Source organism: Meles meles, chromosome 6, assembly GCF_922984935.1.
Source record: "Meles meles chromosome 6, mMelMel3.1 paternal haplotype, whole genome shotgun sequence".
NCBI classification, from domain to species: Eukaryota; Metazoa; Chordata; class Mammalia; order Carnivora; family Mustelidae; genus Meles; species Meles meles.
Genome location: NC_060071.1, coordinates 77,328,979 through 77,350,752, shown reverse-complemented (window position 1 = coordinate 77,350,752; position 21,774 = coordinate 77,328,979). Strand labels below are relative to the sequence as shown.

The 21,774-nt window shown below is 48.9% G+C and overlaps 1 protein-coding gene and 1 non-coding gene across 3 annotated transcripts; both read right to left on the bottom strand.

Annotated features, from left to right (window-relative positions):
• Positions 1 to 313: 313 nt before the first annotated feature.
• LOC123945324 lies at positions 314 to 417 on the bottom strand. The gene has a single exon (XR_006819168.1). It is a non-coding gene; the product is annotated as a U6 spliceosomal RNA (small nuclear RNA).
• Positions 418 to 3,570: 3,153 nt separating this feature from the next.
• ABHD4 (abhydrolase domain containing 4, N-acyl phospholipase B) lies at positions 3,571 to 17,160 on the bottom strand. Of its 2 annotated transcripts, none has more exons than XM_046008962.1 (7): positions 17,070 to 17,160; positions 13,216 to 13,304; positions 11,583 to 11,955; positions 11,274 to 11,428; positions 8,714 to 8,825; positions 5,765 to 5,951; positions 3,571 to 5,078 (listed from the first exon to the last, which is right to left on the bottom strand). In XM_046008962.1, the coding sequence occupies exons 1-7, from the start codon at positions 17,129 to 17,131 to the stop codon at positions 4,989 to 4,991; spliced, it is 1,068 nt and encodes a 355-aa protein (XP_045864918.1). In that variant the 5' UTR covers positions 17,132 to 17,160; the 3' UTR covers positions 3,571 to 4,988. The 2 variants fall into 2 exon arrangements, with proteins under 2 accessions (XP_045864918.1, XP_045864919.1); XM_046008963.1 differs by having other exon boundaries at positions 16,959 to 17,084.
• Between the last annotated feature and the right edge of the window lie 4,614 nt (positions 17,161 to 21,774).

The following is a 21,774-nucleotide window of genomic DNA, read 5'->3' as shown; positions in this document are numbered from 1 at the left end:
GAAGCAGACAGAGACAGAGGAGGAAGCAGGCTCCCCACTGAGCAGAGAGCCTGATGTGGGGCTTGATCCCAGAACCCTGGGATCATGACCTGAGCCAAAGGCAGAGGCTTAACCCACTGAGCCACCCAGGTGCCCCTGCTTATTCATATTTTTTATCCTATACACAAAGATAAAATATTTAGGGGCATATATGTGTGTGTGTATGTGTGTGTGTGTGTGTGTGTGTGTGTGTGTGTGTATATATGTATTCCAAAATTTTAATGTGGTTATTTCTGCATAGTATCATTATGGATGGCTTTTAATTAATTCTTTTTAAAATATGGATTGCTTCACAAATTTGCATTATCATCCTTGTCCAGGGGCCATACTAATCTTCTCTGTATTGTTCCAATTTTGGTATGTGTGCTGCCAAAGCAAGCATTGGATGGTTTTTTAAAAAAGTATTTTTTTTTTTTAACAATGAAAATGTTTTGTTCGCATAAAAAAGGCAAAATGTTCTCGGAATTGAATGTCCACTCAGATCAGGGAGTAATGAGGTTCCTAATTGAGTCTCCCCCGTGAATGCAGGTCTCATTTACCTCGCATTATGTTAGGGTTCTTGGCAGCTTCATTCTTTACTGCTTCAAACGGAGCGCCCAGCCCACTAAAACCTTCATTTTGGTTGAATGTTTTCATACAAACTGTCCCTGCTTTGCTTGTTTGGTTCATTTTTTAATATAGGAGATGTGACCTTCATCTCTGCCCACAGTTTGATCACATCAGAAGACAGAGTGTGCAGCTGCTTCCTGATTGGTGAAGCCCTCCTTCCTTCCTCAGCAGGATCCTTTGGGAGAAAACGACTAAAACTTCACGTTTGAGAACTTGCTGTCCCTTTTGGGCCCCTTAGGTAATTTTCCTCGGAACATTTTAAGATCCGACTTCTCAAAATCCGTAAAAATTGCATCTAGCCATATTCCTTCAACATTCTAGCAAGTGAAATTGTTAGCAGGGCAAAAATGTACGGTGCCCTGCTTCTAGCAGAAGGAGCTGATGCCCTGATGCTTGCGACCTCTGGCACAGCTGTATCCTGCCTTAGATCACATTTACCATCTGAATTAAAAAAGCATTGCCCATGTCCTGTTTATTTTAACATCTATTCTGTACTCCTGCCAGGTTTTATTTCCTGTTCGCTTCTTCTTTTATCCACAGCCAAGTGCTTCTTTTCGGAAGGTTTGTGATTTCCTTTTTGACATATACACTATTGTTGAAAACTGTAATTAGATCTATTTCCTCTGAGCCCTGTTATCTTTCCTGGGTCATCTATTTCCAGTCATAAGCTCCTTATAATCTATTTATTTTCTTGTGATAAAATTCAAGTTCCCATTCTGGTCTTCTTAATATAGCACTTCCCAGACTTTAGGATTTTACTAAAATTAATTAAAAATTTGGGGAGAAAAATCCCCCAAATTAATGTGTTTGGCAACAAGAAATGACAGTTCCTCCCACCCCCATGCAATCTTAGAATATCATCATCTTTTCATAGAAGAACAATAATTTCATCCTGAAAAGGCTAGAAAGGACTTAATTTCAAAATTTAGTAATATTGAAAAAAAGTGTTGTTTCATTGTAGACCTGAAATCCTTTGTCATGGACCAGAGCTGGTCCATGACAGACCCATGTGGGAAACCACAGCTAGAATATATGGTTTTGCAGTTCTCGTTGGATGCTTTTCCCTTTCCTCCAAAATTTTAAGAGGTCTATGATGCCCAGGCTTTGTGTTATTTCCCTTGTCATTTATCAGAGGCCCATAAATCTTCTGTCACAGGCCACAAGCAGTCCCCCCAATCCTGGTCTGTGACACTAACCTTAGTTGTCAGGTTGTCCAGCCTCGTGCTCTTTCTTTTCCAGTCACTCTTCAAATTGGGTAGTTGAAAATATCACCACAACCACAAGTCCTTCAGAGTCCTCTGTAGTAACTAGCATGTCCCAGGTTTCTTTTGCTTGTATAATTTGTTCTCAGATGGCTCAGTTAAAATACGAGGTTGCCGAATTACAACAAGCTCTATCTCAGGCCTCAGAATACACTTGGGGCAGGAACTTAATCATTCACAAGGCCAGGGCTGGCCTCCCAGCCCCTTACAGAGTTACCAACTAAGAGAATGGGGTCTTGTCCTCCTGGGTTGGAGGGAGGGCTGTGTGCCTCTATTGGCATCAATGAATCTCAATCCTCCTGGGTACTCTACCGAAGGATGCATTATTCCTGTGGAAATGTCAGGATGGGATTGTCTTTTCTCCTCAACTGTCCTGAAGAGTGATACTTAGTAGACTTTTCTAGCATAATAATGCTGAATTTATGCTATGAAGAACAGTCGACATTCACAAGAGAAAAGATGGTTTGTTTTGAGCTATTTCATCCAGACGGGGTTCAGTTCTGACCCTCAAAATCTCACATCTGGCTTGCTTCTGCAAGATAGATGAAGACTTTGGGGGGAAGGCAGAGGAGGGAGGAATATCAGAGAAAAAGGACTTTCCAGACTCTATCCAGGAGGACCCTGTACGAATTGGAAGGTCACGTGACAAGAGGAGTGATGTTTCTCACTGCTCATGGCACCTTGCGCTTGCTATCAGCCGGTGGGGTTCCTTTCTCTCTGGTCCTGATCTGCACGCACCTGCACTCACGGGTTGACCATGTGATAGTCAGACCAGACAGATATATTCATCAAGATTTCACCATGTTTTTGGCAACAAAACCAGACTACATTTTTAGCACGCATATTTTGTTGTCTGTCCCAAGAAGAAAGTTAAATTTAGCACATTCCCAGCTAGCCACTGAATAGGGCAGGACCTCCCCAGTCTTGGGTTTCTCAGTCCTCTATGTCTGTTTGTGGAATCTCTCCTTGCAGACTGCTAGGTCTTTCAGCAACCTAAGTTATCGAGTGAACGGTACCCCAAATCCTTAGAACCCACCAGGAAAGGTGTAGACAAGTGGGATAGTCATAGTGGTTTCTTAGTCCCAGCCCTGAGAACGTTAGGAATGACCCAGTCAGATGGAATGTGTGTGCGTGGGGTGTGTGTGTGTGTGTGTGTGTGTGTGTGTGTGTGTGTACGTGCATCCGTGTGTGTGGGCCTGGGAATGTAAACAGGGTACTGTGGGGGCCCTTTCTCAGACTCTTCTTGCTTGTGGTCCTGAGGAGTGTGTCTGCGTTGTGTTGGGCTTGAGAAAATCGGGTCAGCATGTTATGCAGGTTCCCAAAGAGAAGTGGTTCTGGAGTGAGCAGAAAATGGAACTTCCAGGGGCGCTTGGGTGGCTCAGTTTAATAACTGCCTTCAGCTCAGGTCATGATCTCAGGGTCCTGGGATCGAGCCTCGCATTGGGCTCTCTGCTCAGTGGGGAGCCTGCTTTCCCCCACCCCCCCGCCCCATCTCCCTCTCTGCCTACTTGTGATCTCTATCTGCCAAATAAATAAATAAAATCTTGGAAAAAAAAAAAAACAGGAGAGGGGTGGCATGGAAGCAGGTAGCCCTCTGGCCCCCTTCTCCAACTCAGGCACCACCCATCACTCTTGTCAGAGCTTCAAACGTCACTGCCTCCAGTTTTTACTCATTTCTTTATTAATATAGAAAAGGAGCCCAAGGCAGCTGGACCAGTAGTACAAAGCACCAGGAGTTAATACTATTCTGGTGAAAGGGTTGGCTTTACAAAACTCAAGGGGCAGACAGAAGCTGCCCTGGTTCTGGGGTCAGGCCCAGCCCACGGCCCAGAACCTCAGAGCAGCACCTGGAACCAGCCCCCGAGAGACAGTGACAGGTAGGTCAGGGGTGGGAGGAGCTGAAGACCATGGGACAGATGGCAGGGATAGAGGGCCAGGCAGTGAGAACCATCCTGTGGCTGATGAGGACAGGGAACTGCTGGCTTGAGGCTCTCCATCAGACCATGGGCAGGGTAGAAAAACCCCGTGGATACTAGTGGGAACAAGGAATCCAGACACAGCCCTGGGGTTGAAGGGCCTTTCCCTTATCTCTCCACCAGGGGCCATCTTGCTCTATCCTACAGGTGGGGCTTTAGGGCCCAAGGCACAGAGGGAGGCCAAGAGGCCTCCCACTTGGGAGGCTGAGGGGGCAGGGAAGGAAGCACTTGAGTGTCCCCCGCTTAGGCAGCCAGGGCCGAGACACACGGCCGGACAACAGCACGCCTGCACAATGGGGCTAGAAAGTGGGACAGGGATGGGCTTACCCTCGGCCAGTGACTAGGATCAGCCTCATGGCAATGGTGTCTGCCTTGAACTTTAGCAAAATGGAGTCTGCAGTGAGTACTGGGTGTCAGCAGACCTGGGTTCGAGCCTTAGCTCTCCTGGAGCAGAGCTGTATCACCATGGGCCAGCCATGTCCTGCTCTGGCCTGTTCCTCATCCGTTAATGAGCGCTTTGGACAGGACTTCTTAGGTCGTGGAAGGGACCTCACAGGTCAAGGGAGCTCTGAGACCTGCTCTTGGTAGTTAAGAAGTTAGTAGTTAGTTGGTAGTTAGCTCTCAACCAGACTCTGGACAAAACTGGCATGGAATGGAGGCTGGGGGTGATGGAGGAGGATGCTTTTGCTTGGAACCTACCCCCACAAACACTCCAGAGCTGGGAAAGGCTGCCAGGAGCCTCTCCCTCACCCAGGGGAAGAGGCCGCCCCCCTCACTTTGGCACGGGGAGGGAACGTGGCTCAGTGCGATCCCGTCACAACCACCATCTGGGTAACACTTGGCATGGAGAGAATGGGTGGCACTATGCAACCCTTTATGTTCTTCCCCGGGGTGGGGTGCTCAAGGCCTCGTGCGGCTTCAGCCTCCAACCCTTCGTGTGGGTTCGGGAGTGCTCTTTTTCACTGTGGTCCTGCCCTGGGGACAGCCCAAGACTGCCTGGCTGGCACATGTTAGTTGGTGAGGAAAGGACACGGGGCGAGTAAGTGGACAGGGAGGCGAGAGCAGCTCTCTGGCTTTCTCCTCTTCCTCCAGGGGCAGCAGCTCAGTCAACTGAGTCACAGATCTCTTCCACCACGGAATTGAAGATGTGTGGCTGGTCCGCATAGACGTGGTGCGAAGCGCCCTCAATCTCCTGTGGGGAGAGAAGTTGCCCAACACGGGTGGGAAGGCCCTTTATTCTGAGCACTGGGCAGCTGGCACGCCATTTCTTTCTCCTGTAGACCTGCTTGCCCATTGCGTAGGAACACTTATCAGAAATAACATTCCACCTTTCTCCTAGAATTTCAGCACTTTCCCGTGGGGGTCAACGAATCCCAGCGTCCCATTTTGGTTCTCTTCTGACTGTTCACCGTACCTCCTTCAACACGGCCCCACTGCCATCCCATTTCATCCACGGGTCTGGTACACCAGGGCCCATAGGTGCCCAGCCTCATTAAACACACTCCTTAGCAAATGAGGGGCGAGAGGGGCAAGAAAAAGGGAAGGCTTCCTGAAGGCAGCCTCTACCACCTGCTCTACTGTTCATGGCTCTGGTTTTGGGGTGGCCCAGGGGGTCCAGTGTGGCAGCAATGAATAAGAACCTGTCATTCAGCTGAACCGGATGCCACAGAAGGGAGAACCCCCCAATCACAGTATCACAGAGTCAATCCTTCCAAATCCACTGTGCAATCTGAACCCGCCCGCTCCTCTTGCCCCCTGACTCTTGGCTCCCCCGGCCCCACCCTGAGGCTCTTCTATGCCCAGAGCTCCTTGCTGTGTGCAGGCACTCACCGCACACTTCTACTTCAGTCCTGCTCCTTGGCTGGCCAACAAACATACCATGTCTCGGACGTAGGAATCCGGCCGCTGCATCTTTACTTTCTTCCCCGTGCTGGTATCGATCCAGGTGTTGGCCCCGTAGATCATGGTGATGGGCACATCTTTGCGAATCAAGTGAATCCGCTCCAACATGGGGCGCCGCGCCCAGCCGAAGGACTCCATCATGGCTTTGAACGCCGTCTCCCCGCTGAAGGAGCAAAACACAGTGAGGCCGTGCCCTGAGTAAACCCTGCCGCTTCCGGTGTCTGCGTGCCGGCTCTTCTGAGGCTGGGGGCGAGGGCGGGTACGGGACCCCCGGCATGTGTGTACTCCTCCTGGGACCCTGCACCTGGCTCAGGAAATACTGGGATGAGGAGATGGGGGCCTCCCAGCGCAGGAGACAGCTAGGGACGCACTTAGGAAAACTAACGCTGACAACTGTCCAAAGATGCAATGGGTTAACATTTACTCAACAGATATTCCCATGTCGTGCCCTGGGTGGAGAGTGGGGACATCTGAGTCAGACAGAGGTGGTGCTGGCCCTGCCGGTGCCTCACAACTCTCTCATGCTTTGGGGAGGTAGGCATTACGTAGCTGCTAATTAGAAATAAGCAAATAAAGGGTCACCCAGGGAGCTCAGTCAGTTGGGTGTCTGACTCTTGGTTTCAGCTCAGGTCGTGATCTCAGGGTCCTGGGGTCAAGCCCTGCGTTGGGCTCCCTGCTCCAGGGCAGAGTCTGCTTGAGATTTTTTCCCTCGCCCTCTGCCCTTCCCACTCATGCTTTTTCTGTCTCAAATAAACACATCTTTTAATAAATAAATAGCTAATGATATGGTTATTTAATTTCAGATTTCTCAAGAATTATGAAAGGATGGTGAACGGACAAAGGGGGCTTAGCTTGCTGGGGGTGGAAGAGAGAGGAGAGGGGCTCGTGTGAGGGGTGCTGTGAGGAGCGTGGTGAGGAGCAAACACGAGCAGTGCCAAGGGCTTCCTGACAAGACTCTGGAATGAGACACTGGTCTCCAGAGGACCCAGGGGGAGCAGCGGGGCTGATCTAATCTACTTTGCTCCCTGGCCACTTCCTTAGGCAGCGCTGACTGAGAAGCAGCAGGAGAGGTCTGCAAGGCTGAGACGAAAGCCGGCCTTCTGGGCTGCTCTGCAGTTTTTGTGGGAGGCAGGAGGGACGGGAGGTCCAGGAGATGGCTGCCTACCAGGCCCAGCCTGTTCGGACATTGTCTCCCAGCCTCCTGTACCATACCCTGGGATGAACATGAGCTTAAGTTCTGCACAGACCACAAAAAACAGAGTTCCTCTGTAAGACATAGCAGCATGGTGGAGAATTATGGACTTTGGAGTCAGAGAGATGTGAATTCAAATCCTACCTGTTTTCTTAGCAAGCTAGGTAACCAGAATACACTTTAATTTTTTTATCTACAAATTGGAGAATTACATCCTCTTTATTTATTCACTGAAGAAAATGAAAATATGCACAAGGCCCCTAAGATGAGGTGAAGCCAAGTAGGTAACCCCAAATATTTTTCCCTGGCTGGATTTCATGCTTTCCAAGGAATGGGTAAGAGTTACCATGAGCGTGCCAGGGTTACAACTCAGAAACACTCGGGCGGTTATAAAATTGAGGGATGGCATTGTGGGGAGAGGGCTGATGACCATTGATGTCTTCTTTGCTTCCCCCAGGACCCGAAGGAGTTGCACGATTATACATTCTGAGGCTGACATCAAGAGGCCATTCATTCCACACTAGTTCTGGGACTGGGGAAGTTCTGAGCAGGGAGCTGGGGTTGGGCCTTGAGTGGGTAGGAAGACTGGCACCGAGCCCGGTGGGGGCTGAGACAGGGGTCGAGAGCAGGAAGCAGGGGCTACCTGATTCGACTGCTGAGCGGAGTCTCAATGCTGCTGCTGAAGTGGGGCACTTCAATTAGCTGAGCTCCTGAGGGATACTGGGGACACAGTTCCCACGCTGCCCCAAAGCCCGCTGGGTTTGAAGCTAGTGCTCAGACAGCACCTGCTGCAATGCAACCCCCACTGTCCTCACAGCTTTGGGCTCACCATGGGTGACCTGGCCAGGCCTGGAATGAGGCGGGGCAGGGCTGCTGCTCCAGTGACCTTGACTTCCCCCAGACGCCTCCCAGCAGGCTGGGTGAGGCTTCCAGAGGAGTGCCACCAACACAGCCTCCATGTCAGCCGCTCACAGGGCACTGCCTGGGGTGGAAGATGACCTCCCTGCCTCTCAGCTGCCAAGACTGCAGATCAGCGGGCTTGTGGGGCCTGCTGTGTGAACAGTCAAAGACTGAAACCTCTCCAGATTTGGGGATACCCCCCAATATCCAAAAGGGTATGGAAGGAATTCCTATCCCAATAGTGAGTATTTCAAGGTGCACATAATGAAATTTTAAAATGCACACTCTTTCCATCTGCGGTTCTGTTTGTAGGAAGGTATTTTAGATATAGTCACGTATGTGTGTGAAGGAAGATATATAAAGAGGTTCTCTGAAGCAGTGTCACATAGTATCTCAGACTGGAAATAGCAACAGAATTTGTGGAACTTCAGGCTGCGATGGAGAAGACTTTTTTTCCCCGACTTTTAAAAAAATACCATATTCATTTCACTTTTTCAATTAAAAAAACAAACAAAACTTTTAAAATGTTTTCCAGACTCTTCCCTGCCAGGCTAACTGCCTATCTCCAGGGAAGAGTTAAGAGTCTTCCTCTAGAGATGGGCAGCATGATTAAGCAATCTATTATCTTCTCCATCCCTTTGTGCCTCTCCCTGGGGAGGTCTCTGGAAATAATGGAGCCTGCTAGTGCCCGTGTTTCCCTAATTGAATGAGAGCTTTGTGCAAGAAGAAATGCAGCAGAGAATGGTCCTGGGACAGTTCTGGAGTGTGGCCAGCAGCTGGAGTTTCATCTCCACACCCGTCCACTCTGAGCTGGCCCTGGGAGGCACCCTCACCTGGGATTCTGAGCATTGCAGTGGTAGATATACTCAGATATAGTATCATCCTCAAAGAAGTCTGCAAACTTGCGCTTGAAGTCTGGCCGGAATCGCTGAACCAGGCCAGGCCCTGGAAGGGGAGAGAAAAACATGGGAGTGGCCAGTCTGGGGGACAGGGGTGGTGGTGGTGCGGGAAGACCGCCCCCCTGCATGTGCATGTTCGAACAACTTACACCAAATGTTATTTCTCTATGGGTTTGTGCGCTCTGTACATCTAACTTTATAGTGGCAGACAGACTGTGTGAGCTGTCGGGAACCCCAGAGGACTGCAAGGGAGTCAGCTGGTTACCAAAGACTGCAGACAGCCCAATGGGACCAGCTTAGTTTCAGCTCCATCAAGTCCCAAGTTCTTTTCCTCCAAGGATCTCAAGCCCTGTAAGAGGCCCTGGCTGAGCAGTGCCTGGGTGGCTCGGTCAGCTGGATGTCTAATTTTTGACTCTAGTTTGGCTTGGGTCCCAATCTTGGGGTTGTGGTACTAGCCCACATTGGGCTCTGTGCTCAGTGGGAGTGCTTGTGTCCCACCCTCCTCTTCCCCCAACCGCACATACTCTCTTCCTCAAATAAATAAATAAAATCTTAAAAAAAAAAAAAAAAAAAAGAGTTCATGGCCAAGATGACTTTTTTTTCTTAAAGGTAATCGCTATATCTCTGATGTGGGGTTTAAACTCACAATCCCAAGATCAAGAGTTGCATGCTCAGGGCACCTAGGTGGTTCAGTCGGTTAAGCATCTGTTTTCAGCTCAGGTCACGATCTCAGGGTCCTGGGATGGAGCCCCACATCAGGCTCCCTGCTCAGCGGGGAGTCTGGTTCTCCCTCTGCCTGCTGCTCCCCCTGCTTGTGCTCCCCCTCTCCCTCAAATGAATAAATAATATCTTAAAAAAAAAAAAAAAAGCTGCAAGCTCTAGCAACTGAGTCAGCCAGGCACTCCGAGACCCTTAGGGCCTTTTACTCTCCTGAAGGTGACTGATGAAGCTCGACTACCTGCCCAGAGTCCTCTCAAGTTCAGGCCTGTAATAGAATGCGAGTGGAGACATAAACTGACAGCATCTCAGACTTGGGCCGTGGTTTTTGAGCAATCTGTTCCCTTCACCTTCCTTTCCGGCACACATACAAGCAGGAGGGCGTCCACAATGGACTAGAAATTGGGCTTAATGGTCAACTTCTGATCTCTCTCCTGGTCTTCTCTCCACACGTGAGGACAGAGGTGTGAGACGGAGGCATAGCTGGGGTCCCCTGGGCCCTGGCCTTCCTCCGTGGCTGCCAGCCAGCTGCTCAACTATCCTGGCTCTGAGGCCCGTGCACGAATAGGGCCTGATGCAAGTCCAGAGAAGGGGAGAGCGCTTAGACCAGGGCTGCTCCCTGGAAAAGGACCACAGAGGGTTGGCTGGAGTGTGCAGTGCTAGGAAGGTCAGCTCTCTGATCATTCTTCTTTGGCACCTGTGTGTCTCGATAACTTTCCTTTCTTCCCAAACTCCTACCTTCTGCTCAAATCCGTTTTTCCTCTTTTTCCAGAGTTACTCTGTTTCTCTTGAAGGACCTTGAGAGATACTCTTATGCAGCCATTGGTAATTAACTTGCAGTAATTGGCTACATTACATGTACATCACTATGTATACAAAAGCCATCATTACAGGGGCACCTGGGTGGCTCAGTGGGTTAAGCCTCTGCCTTCAGCTCAGGTCATGATCTCAGGGTCCTGGGATCGAGCCCCACATCGGGCTCTCTGCTCAGCGGGGAGCCTGCTTCCTCCTCTCTCTCTGCCTGCCTTTCTGCTTACTCGTGATCTTTCTCTGTCAAATAAATAAATCTTAAAAAAAAAAAAAAGAAAGAAACAAAAGCCATCATTACAGGATAGGAGGTCACCTATCTTTTCCATAGAGGGAATCTGCTTTCTACTTCATCAGATTAAAAAGCACCCCTCCCCGCCCGAGGAAAGGAGAAGTGCTGGCAGTATGAGGTCAGAAGGCCAAGACCTCCTAATTTTACTTACTCTGGCTGGCTCCCCCCAACTTCCTTCCCTCTCCTCACCCACAGAACTGGAGTAGGCACGGTTTTGAGGGGCTTGCCTAGCACTGTGGGTTATGCTGGGGGCTCTGGCTCCTGCAGGTGCTGGGTGAGCTGCAGAGACGGGATCTGATGGCGGTGCGGGTACCATGGCGAGTCACCAACAGGTTGCCATAAACTCAAACATGTACCCTAAGACCTCAGCAGAGGAAGGGTCCTTTCGTGGCCCTGTTCTCTCTCTCTGGGGGTCTAGCCAAGGCACAGTTCTGCCTAGTTCTACTCCATCTGTCCCCTACATAGGGAAGCTTTTGCATGTGGATGAAGGAAAAAAGAACCTTCTGAAACTGTAGACAAAGAGATCTGGACAAGATTTAGCGCTTTAAATAACAATGCTAGGCCTATTCCTAGTTCTCATGGACAAGAGGGCACGGTGGGAGTCTAGACAGAGTGGGGCTTCTAGAATGGAACGGGCTTGGTGTAAAGAGAAAGTTTCTTTATCTGCAGGCTACTCACCCCAAGGCCCAGCTACTCGAAGAACAGCCAGGGGATTGGAACGCCCTAGGACAGACACCACAGCCTTGAACCAGGTTGGGGGTGCACGGATCTCACTGGGGTCAGTTGGTCGAAGAGGAAAGCCCCATGGGTCCACCAGGATGAGGTGTTTAACTCTAAAGGAGGAAAAAATAAAAGGCAAGTTGTATGGGCTTGGAAGAAGCATAGCCCTTAACTTGCCCAGGAAGAAGAGAACCACTGGGAACTAATATTGTCAGGTTGCCAGTGGGATAAGGAATTAGGTCATGAGTAAGAGGGGTGACTCCTTACCTTTCAGGGTACTTGATAGAGTAAGAGGTGGCCAGGAATCCTCCCAAACTATGCCCCAGGAGGATCATACTGGGGATCCCCATGGTCTCCCGCCACGTCTCTATGGATGTCACAAACTCGTCCTCGGCTCCTTCGGGGTCCCTGGGGAACGTTGGCCTCGAGCTTCGCCCAAAGCCAAGCAGATCAAAGGTGTGCAGAGTGCGGCGGGCACTCAGTGAATCCATGTTGAGGATCCAGAGGCCCACGCCACCCCCGAAGCCGTGCACCATCACCAGGGGGGTGCGATCCCTCAGCTCCGGGCTCACGGTGACTGTCCAGATCTTGTTCTGGTTTGGGAGGGACACATATCGGGCCAGGAACTTGTTCTGGAGGCCTGGGGAGAGGGGAACGCAGAGCAGAGCAAGAAGGGCAGAGCAAGAAGACTGTTTTCTGATGGCACTGTCATGTGTCCTTCAGCTTCCTCTCTCCATTGCCAAACCCATCCCAACCATCCTCACCTCCTTCCTTTCACAACCCTCTGATCACATGCCCCAAGAGATCAACTCCAAGTGCGATTTGTAGGCTATCTAGTCTCTAGGTAATTAGAGGAGCCATCTTACTCCTCCAGATCGTGTGTCTGGCCCCCTTTGGGTCCAGTATGGCAGTGACCCTATTGACCTCACAGAGCTCCTGTATCCATTACTCTTGTACCTTTATGTGCGTGGGGCTCAACAGAGGGACAGAAGTGTCCTCCCTGGGGGTGTCTGCGGGGGTAACTTCTGACTGGAGCTGAGGCAGGTAGAGGGGGAGATGGGTATGGACTGAGCCATAGGCTTATTCCTCTTAGAGACAGTCAGTGGGCAGTGGCTGCTCTGCGGGCATGATAACAGTCACATGACTGAGCAGCTTGAGGGAAGCTGCCTGGACCCCGGGAGGAGGCTTGAAAGCTGTGGCTGTTCTGCAGCTGTGCTCACCCAGGCTCATAGGAAGACAGGGTATCCACAGCTGGGGCAGTGGGTTCGGGGCAGGGAGGATCATAAGGGAGATGTGGGCAGACCTGGCCCCAGGGTCTTGTTTGAGCCTGTGGCTGCTGTCAATCATGGGATACCCTGCCCCAACATAATACGGCCCAGGAGAGTTGGCCCATGGGAATCCCAAACCACCATAGCAGCCAGGTTAAGTGGTGGGCCTAACTGGATGGTACACAAGCAAGGTCATATTAGAGAATACAGGACTGCTGCTGGGCCTTAGGTAGGAAGGTGGTAAATCTGAGCAGTGCTTATGTGTTTGGAAGAAGAGAGATAGAGAATAGGAAGAAGGGAGGAACGGGGGAGAAGGAGAGAAGGAGAATGTGTAGTGGGGTATGTGTGTGTATGTGTGTGTTTTTGTGGAGATAGCTGGTATCGGGTGTGAAGTGAAGTCGTGAGATGTGTCAGGAATTAGCATGATGGATAGGGCGGGAGCTGTTGAGAAATAGTATCGTACAATATGATGTCCCCCGTGCAAATATCTTCTCTCAGATAACTGACATTCTTTCCTTCCACCCCAAGCGCTGATAGTCAGGAATCAGTGGGCTCAGTGTAGGAGCCTCTGGGGAGATCCTGTATCCTCTTTGGGTTTGATGGAGGTGGGATCAGCCATCCCTTCTACTTACACTGGAGAATCCTGGCTTCCACATTCTTCAGCTGAGACATGGAAGTGGGGCGCCAAGCAGGCAGCCAGCTGCTCAGCCAGCCCTGAGGCCTGGGACAAAGAAACACAGTGATACCCACTGGCAATATTGATGCTCCCAGCCTTGCTGACAGTTACAGGACTTATCAGGGTGTTCCCCAGGCTTAGGAGACCAGCTCTATGGCAGTCAGCAATTCCCTGCTGCCTGATAGACTGTTACTTTTCCCCAGCAAATGGCAATTAACAACATGCCCTTTGTTTCAACAGATACTCAGGGCACCATGTGAATCCCACTTTACAGTTTGCAAAGCTCTTTCACATGCATTATCTCATTTGGGCTTTATAACTCCCCTTTGTTACTGGTTATCATAATGTTCAAGATCACAAGGGGGGAAAAAAGCCAACTATTAACTAATGTTTCAGTTATCTTTCTCTTTTGCCATGCCCAGGACTGTATGTTCCTTTAGGGTAGGACAAATTCCCATGCCACCTGCCCTCCTGGCAGGGCCTTGGGGTTTGTGTGTGCCCTCTTCCAAGCTCCTGGAAGTAGAGCGGGGTCAGTGCCCAGCTGGGCTCTCGGGCAGTCAATCAGTCCAGCCTGAAACAAGAAGATGGGACAGGAAGGGAGCTGGAGGCAGGAGACCTGGGTTCAAATTCTGTTGGGACTGCCTTGCCAGGTTGCCTCTGGTCTTGTTTTCCAGATTACAGGATGTGTACGAAGTTCACATACGTCCTCACCTCCAATGGCACACAGTAAAATGATGATAATCCATTCTGTTGTCTTCTTTATTCCCAAGAAAATTTAAGGTTGCAGGGTAGAGGCTGAAAGCACCAGGGTTTTTTTGGTGGGGGGAACCCTCTGGTTCTGCATCACACGATCGTCATTTACAAGCAGAATGGCTTTGGTGTTATAAATAACCGGTCTTCGAGCATCTAGATATGTAAGGCACGTCAGAAGGTGCCTGGGACAAATTTGGTGATAAATGAGTTTATTATTCTTTGTCCATCATATGTGATATTTCTCTTCTCTTGAACTCTGCCTGTAGAGGATTACAGAATGGATACCACCAGCTATGGGAAGGGTCTATGAACATAGTCAGGCCAGTGTTCTGTGGGGGAATGAGAGGAAGCATTACCAATCCCTCTTGCCACACACTGGACATCCCGATACATCATTCGAAGCACAGGATTTTAGATTAGGATGGCTCCTTAGGAATCATCTGGTCCAGCCTCTTTATTTCACAGATGAGGAAACTGAGGCCTAAGGTGGCTATGTGGCTAGTTAGAAAAAGAAGCAGAGCTAGAGCCCACATCTTAAATCCAGGTTTCTCTGTGCCGTTCCTCTGGAAGTTCTAGGCTCAGCTTTTTCTTTCTTTTTTTTATTTTCCGAAGGAGAATTACTTTAAAAGTTTATTTATTGATTTACCTATTTTTAGGTAATATCTACACTCAGCGTGGGGCTCAAACTCACAACCCTGTGATCAAAAGTCTTATGCCTAGGTACCTGAGTAGCTTAGTTGGCTAAATGTCTGCCATGAGCTCAGGTCATGATCTCACGGTCCTGGGATTGAATCCCAGTTGGGCTCCCTGCTCATCAGGGAGTCTGCTTTTCCCTTTCCTTCTGCCCCTCCCTCCTGCTCATGCTTTTTCTCTCAGTGGGTTAAGCCACTGCCTTCGGCTCAGGTCATGATCTCAGGGTCCTGGGATCGAGTCCCACATCGGGCTCTCTGCTCAGCAGCGAGCCTGCTTCCCTCTCTCTCTCTCTGCCTGCCTCTCTGTCTACTTGTGATCTCTGTCAAATAAATAAATGAAATCTTAAAAAAAAAAAAAAAAAAAAGAGTCACATGTTCTACTGAGCCAGCCAGGGCCCCCAGGCTCAGCTTTTCAAACCCATGGCATATAACCACACTTTCATGCTCTGTTTTCTGAAAGGAAGTATGAAATAAATCAGAAGACCAGAGTTCTAATCCTGACACTGCCACTTACCAGCAATGTGACTCTGGGCACATTACTTAGCCTCCGTGTTCTCGTCTTTGAGAGAAACAGTATCTACTTCATAGGGTCTGTATAAAGATTAAGTGAGTTTATGCCCCTGAAACACACCGAATGATGCCTAACATAAGATAAGCTCCCATCAAATGTTCTTTTCCCCCAGCTAAGTCATAAGCTGCCTACATCCATTCAACTCGTCAACGACTGCAAGAAATCCTGAGGTTGTGGTTAAGAGTGGCGTCTCTGTGACTTCAGCCGGACAAGAGCTGTCAGTTGCAATCAATCAAATTCCATGAAGATACTCAACCCTTGTAGAACTCTACTGGAATTCCTTATCGTAGACTCGAAGCATGGGCACCAAAACTGCAGAATTTTGCCAGTCTTAAGAGAAGAACTTTCTCCCTATATCAGAGGCTGTGACAAGTCAGACCATTACACGTGGACCCCACCTTGCCTTGTACCTGCCCAAAGGAGTGCTGAGGCGAGATGTCCGATGCCAACAGTACCACGGGCTGCTCAGCAGATAATCTTCGGGAGGAGCTTTAGTTTCCTCTCTTCACCAAAAATGTTACAGCTAAAGCCCTGGAAATAGTCCCTGCCGCACTGTTACTTCCCCAGTACTGTTGGGGAGGTGAGGGCTAGGGTGGGAAATTGAGGCAAGAGGCAGAGAAGCCACTCAGCCATAAACTTAGCCTGGCCAGAGTGGTCTCTTCCCTCTAGAGGGCTTTTATCCCGGTGGTGGGTGAGGCAGAAGGGGTTCTGTGTTCGGTCAGAAGCCTGTTCTGGACCTCTGTGACTTGGGCAATCTGCTCTAACTTTCATGGGCACTGACTTCTTCACCTGTAAAAAGGAGCTGAGCTACTTGCATCTCTACCAGCTCTAAGCTGTGTTTCCCTAAGTCATTGTAGCCATTGTAAATTTCCGTTTGGGAAGGTCATCTTTAGAAAGCAAAACTCTTCCTAAGCAGTTCCTTCAAGCCCAGGAAGTTATTATGGCCATAAAGTTAATTAGTGCTGCAAGCTGCCAGTTCTGCAGCTCTGAGGAGCAGGAACACAGGATCCAGGAAAGGCCCTGTTCTGGTGAAACCCAGGCTTGGCTGGGGAGCTGAGTCATTCTTCTGGAAGCAACTTTTCCTTGCTTCTATCAGACTGCGAACTGCTAGTCACACCACCTACAGGTGGCATCCCAAACCTGATGCCCTTGAGACAGTGAAAACAAATCCCCAAAACTGTAATTCTGAAACCACAGCGTTAAGGATCTTGTGATGATTAAAAACGTTATCAACTAGGATCGCAAGCGGTTGGCTAAATGTCTCAGCGGTGGAGAGCTGAAGAAACTTGCGTGCCCATTACTTCAGACAATCCCAGCGTGGGAGCCTTTTCTTCTTCCCATGCCCTCTCCCTGCCCGGCTAGGAGAGGCCCTTCCCCGCCCCTCCCCCGCCCCCCATCTCCGTCCTGGGGGGAATCTCGACGGGCAGACTTGACTGCTGACTGCTACCCCCGCGCCCGCATCCCACGAGCTGCCGCGGGGGATCCGGGCCATCACCACTAAGTCTAACCCCTCTGTACCGCGACCAGAGGAGCGAGGAGCGATCGCGAAGACTACCATGGCAAGTCAGAGTCACTCAGCTGTAGGCAAGCTTATGTACCATCGCTCCCCGAGCTCTGCTGCCTCCTCTTCTGGGCAAAAGCAAAGCAAGCAAACGCAACCCCCGGCCCTCCCATGAAGCCGACCTGAAAAAGGAAAGGCGGGAAGGTGTCTACAACTGTTCCTCAGTCACCGACAGTCCCGGGATCATGGCCCACAGAGAGAGAGAGGAAGAGAAAGACACAGGATTAACTCACTGTTGCTCCAGATCATCAGCCATAGTAAACAAGCCCTGCCGGGTCGAGCTGAGCCAGCCCATCCCTCCGCCTGACGCCAGCACCAGCTGACCCAGAAAAGGGTCGGATAACAAAGTGGGGCGTGGCCAGGGCCGGGGGGGCGGAGGCGGGCTCTGAACCTTGCCGGAACCCAGCTCGGCTCTGCCTGCCCACTGAGGGGGCTCTGGGGGCTCACGGAATAGGACGGTAATCCTGCTCGCAGGTTTGGGGGGACAGTGAGGGAGACAGGCAGTTCTGAGAGAGCCGGGTCTCTCACGGGACCTTCTTCAGCCCTCCAGTCTGTCACAGTTAAAAAGTGACCCCACTACCCCAGCACGCTCACACTGTTTGGGCTTCCCCGTAGAGCTCCCTCCTCTCTGATAGCCTCCTCCTGGAGTTTCTCGTAAGGTGATGTTTACGTTGCTTGTGGAGACTATTCTATTGGTTGAATGTTTCTTACAAAGGGGCTGGGGCCTGACAAATAAATTGTCAGGTATTTTGCAAATAAAAAGCAGGATGCCTAAAGTTGAAGTTGAACTTCAGACACTTTTTTTTTTTTTTAAGAATAAGCACATCCTGTGCAATATTTGGGACATAAGTGGGCATCCAAAATTTTATCTGGCAACCCTAAACCTTAGCGACGTATGTCAAGATGCAGTTCCTCTGCTCTGGAGATTTCCCAACCTAGCTCCCAGGAAATAATGGGCTCAATCCCAGCTGTCCCTGTTTGGAGGATTCCTGCTTCCAAATTTGGAGGATCAATGGCTCTGAACTATAAGCCCTAGCTGCTTTAAATTGCTGGAATGGGGTGTGGGGCGGCTGGCTTATCTCTTAGGTCCTGAGTGTACTTCAGGCTTGCTCAGCAGAGGAGCCAAATGTTGAGGCTGACTCCAGAACTTACCTGAAGTGGTAAACGTCCTAATGTCCCTGGAGTTGTCGGGGTTCAGGTCATCCCCTTGCTTAGGTTGAAACCAAACTGTGGTGGAGGGTGGGTGGGAGAATCCTCGTGAGGAGGGGTTTGTCAAAGTGTTTTTGGTTAACCCTCTTGCAGGTCTTAGATTCTGAGATTTCTTCTGTTTTGCAAGTGTTAAATTGCTTTCATTACCACTCTAAGAGCTCAGAGTTTAAGAGAATGGGCATTTAGAGAGTTTAGGGGCCTAGCAATCTGCAAGATGTGGGGCAAAGCGGTACAAATAGAAGATTTGTCTCATTCACTCTTTTAACAGAGCACAGTGATTCTAAACATTAGTGTGCATAAAAGTCATCTGAAGGCCTTGTTAAAAATTCAGGTTTCGGGGGTGCCTGGGTGGCTCAGTGGGTTAAAGCCTCTGCCTTCGGCTCAGGTCATGATCTCAGGGTCCTGGGATGGAGCCCAGTCGGGCTCTCTGCTCAGCAGGGAGCCTGCTTCCTCCTCTCTCTCTGCCTGCCTCTCTGCCTACTTGTGATGCTCAGCAGGGAGCCTGCTTCCTCCTCTCTCTCTGCCTGCCTCTCTGCCTACTTGTGATCTCTGTCTGTCAAATAAATAAATAAAAATCTTAAAAAAAAAAACAAAAAAATTCAGGTTTCGGGGCACCTGGGGGGCTCAGTGGGTTAAAGCCTCTGCCTTCAGCTCAGGTCATGGTCCCAGGGTCCTGGGATTGAACCCCGCATCGGGCTCTCTGCTCAGCGGGGAGCCTGCTTCCCTTCCTCTTTCTCTGCCTGCTTCTCTGCCTACTTGTGATCTCTGTCTGTCAAATGAATAAATAAAAAAAAATCTTAAAAAAAAATTTCAGGCTTCTGGGGTGCCTGGGTGGCTCTGTGGGTTAAAGCCTCTGCCTTCGGCTCAGGTCATGATCCCAGGGTCCTGGGATCAAGCCCCAAATCGGGCTCTCTCCTCAGCGGGGAGCCTGCTTCCCTTCCTCTTTCTCTGCCTGCCTCTCTGCCTACTTGTGATCTCTCTCTGTCAAATAAATAAATAAAATCTTTAAAAAAAAATTCAGGCTTCTAATCCTTAACCTCTCAGATTCTAAATTAGTTGGTTTGGCTTGATGCTAAAAACTGTATTTTTAGGAAGCCCTTCAGATGCTGGAGCTCAGTGAGACTCATTGGTCAATCAGAAGCATAGTTTCTAGAGTCAGAAGTCTGACTTAAGGGTAATCTCGGTTTTGCCACACACCCAACACATGCCCCTGGGGAAGTTACTTAGCGTCTCTTAATTTTCTTTCCCTGACTTGTGTCTTGTTGTGAGGATTAACCAAGATAATTCTAATGAACAGTACATTTAAGCTAAAATTTATTATTATTATATTTATTTATTTATTTATTCAAAGCCAAGCATACCATCTGCTGCCACCCAAGGCTTTTTGTCCCTTTGCAGAGCTGGAAACTTTAGATTCTGAGCTCAGGTCAGACCTCCCCTCTTCTGAGGCCTCTCCTGACTGCAGGGTCTAAAAGAGACCTCCAATCACTCTATCACACCATTCTGTTGTTTTTTCTTCATAACGCTGATAACCATCTGAAATTATTGTGCCTTTTTGTTCGCTCATTTATTATGTTTCCCTCCACTAGAACTTAAGGTTCACAGGGGCCTTGTCTGTTTTGTTCTCTGCTCTGATGCCAGCACCTACAGGGTGACTCAGAGTGGTAGGCGTGGCTCAGAGTAGATACATGGGTCTTCTTATTGGATGATTATATGGATACAAAGTCTAGCTAGGAGGCAGTAGTGTGAACAGTGACCTATAAACTAATATGCTAAGTGTCAAGGGCTTGGAGAGCTGTATTCTGAATTGTACCATATAGGAAATTCTGGGCTACATCATTCCAAGATAGGGCAACAAAATCTCTCCCTTTACTGAAAGCCTGTAAGATGTAGAATTTTTTGCAGCAAGGATGACCTGACTGGAACTGGTTATATCTCTCTAGACTTCATCTCAGGAGGTGGTGTATTATGTTTCTTTTTTCTTTTTTTTTTTTTTAAAGTTATTATTTATTTATTTGACAGAGAGAGATCACAAGTAGGCAGAGAGGCAGGCAGAGAGAGAGAAGGAAGCAGGCTCCCCACTGAGGAGAGAGCCCGATTTGGGGCTTAATCCCAGGACCCTGGGGTCATGACCTGAGCCGAAGGCAGAGGCTTTAACCCACTGAGCCACCCAGGCGCCCGGTGTATTACGTTTCTATGTGCTAAACCATTCTTTACAAAAGAGGTCGCTCGGAAGTAGGAAACTTGTATGTATGGAAAATCCTTTTATAACCAAAGTTAATAGGTCCTATAATGTATCCCCAGAGTTGGGATAATTTAGGATTGGGCTGGATCTGCCAGAATTATAGAGTGGAGAAGGCTCTCAGTGCCTGCTCTAGGCAGGCCTCTGAGGAGAAAGAAATGTAAGGTACTTTTTTCCTCCTTATCTTTAAGACAAGACACACTGTGTAAGTACAAAAGAACAGATTTTCCTTCTACTGCCATCATGTGTGATTTTATGGATGATTAAAGTATTAATATGATCTTTATTGATGGAAACAAATTTTGACAAACCCGCTTTCCTGTACCTGTAAGTCACATTAAATATTCTAGAAGTGGGTCGAGCCGATAACCTGATACCTCAGGCCTGGCAGGGATAGATCATTCTTCAGTTTCAAATGCGTGTCATTGCCTTTTGAATGAACTATGAACAAGACATGAGCCTTAGATTAAACATGGGAACTGAGTGGAGTAGTTCTAAAGTAGTTCTGTCTGACATGATAGTCACTAATTACATGTGGCTACTTAGGTTTGTTAGAAAACAAAATTTAACCAAGTAAATGTTGAAGGTCAAATTGCCTTTAATAAACAATTCATGAATCAGGCAGCATCTCATCTAGCAAATAAAGGGGAATGCCAGGAGATTTATGAAATGGAAGGCTTTTACAGAAAGAGGGTGAGCAAGAAAGCTATTAGCAAAAGAATTGATCTGGCCACTTTGCCACAGTAGGGAAGGTAAGGGGTCTTATCTTCTTTTGGGGGAGGGAGAGGGCCCATGTGGCAGATTCCTTGGGACTAAGGGAAAAATTCTTTCTTTTTTTTTTAATATTTTATTTATTTGACAGAGAGAAATCACAACTAGGCAGAGAGGCAGGTAGAGAGAGAGGGAGAAACAGGCTCCCCACTGAGCAGAGAGCCCGATGCGGGGCTTGATCCCAGGACCCTGAGATCATGACCTGAGCCGAAGGCAGAGGCTTTAACCCACTGAGCCACCCAGGCGCCCTAGGGAAAAATTCTTTCTTAACCCATTAAGACTACATTTCTGGGAGAGGATGAAATTGCAATTAGAATAGATATTAAGGCTTGGGTTTGGAATTTGGTCTAAGAGAAACCATTTTGGGCCTGTGTTTTTGTTTGTTTGTTTGTTTTTTGTTTTTGTTTTTTTACAACAGATTTCAATTAGAAAAAGTGAAAAATTTTCTTAGATTCAACGGCTGTACTTGAAGTGCTCAATAGCCATGTATGTCTAGTGGCTGCCATACTGGACAGTACCAAGACATTTACATCATCACAGAAAATTCTGTTGGATGATGTTGCTCAAGCAGTGATGGGTTCAGTCTCCATGACACCATGGGGTGTGCTCCGCTCTTGCAAAAGACATATACTGGATTCTGGATGCTAAGGTGAAAGACTGAGAGGTTCTCTTTATGGGACTCCCAAAGATTATGTTAGGGAGGAAGAGTTTCCTCT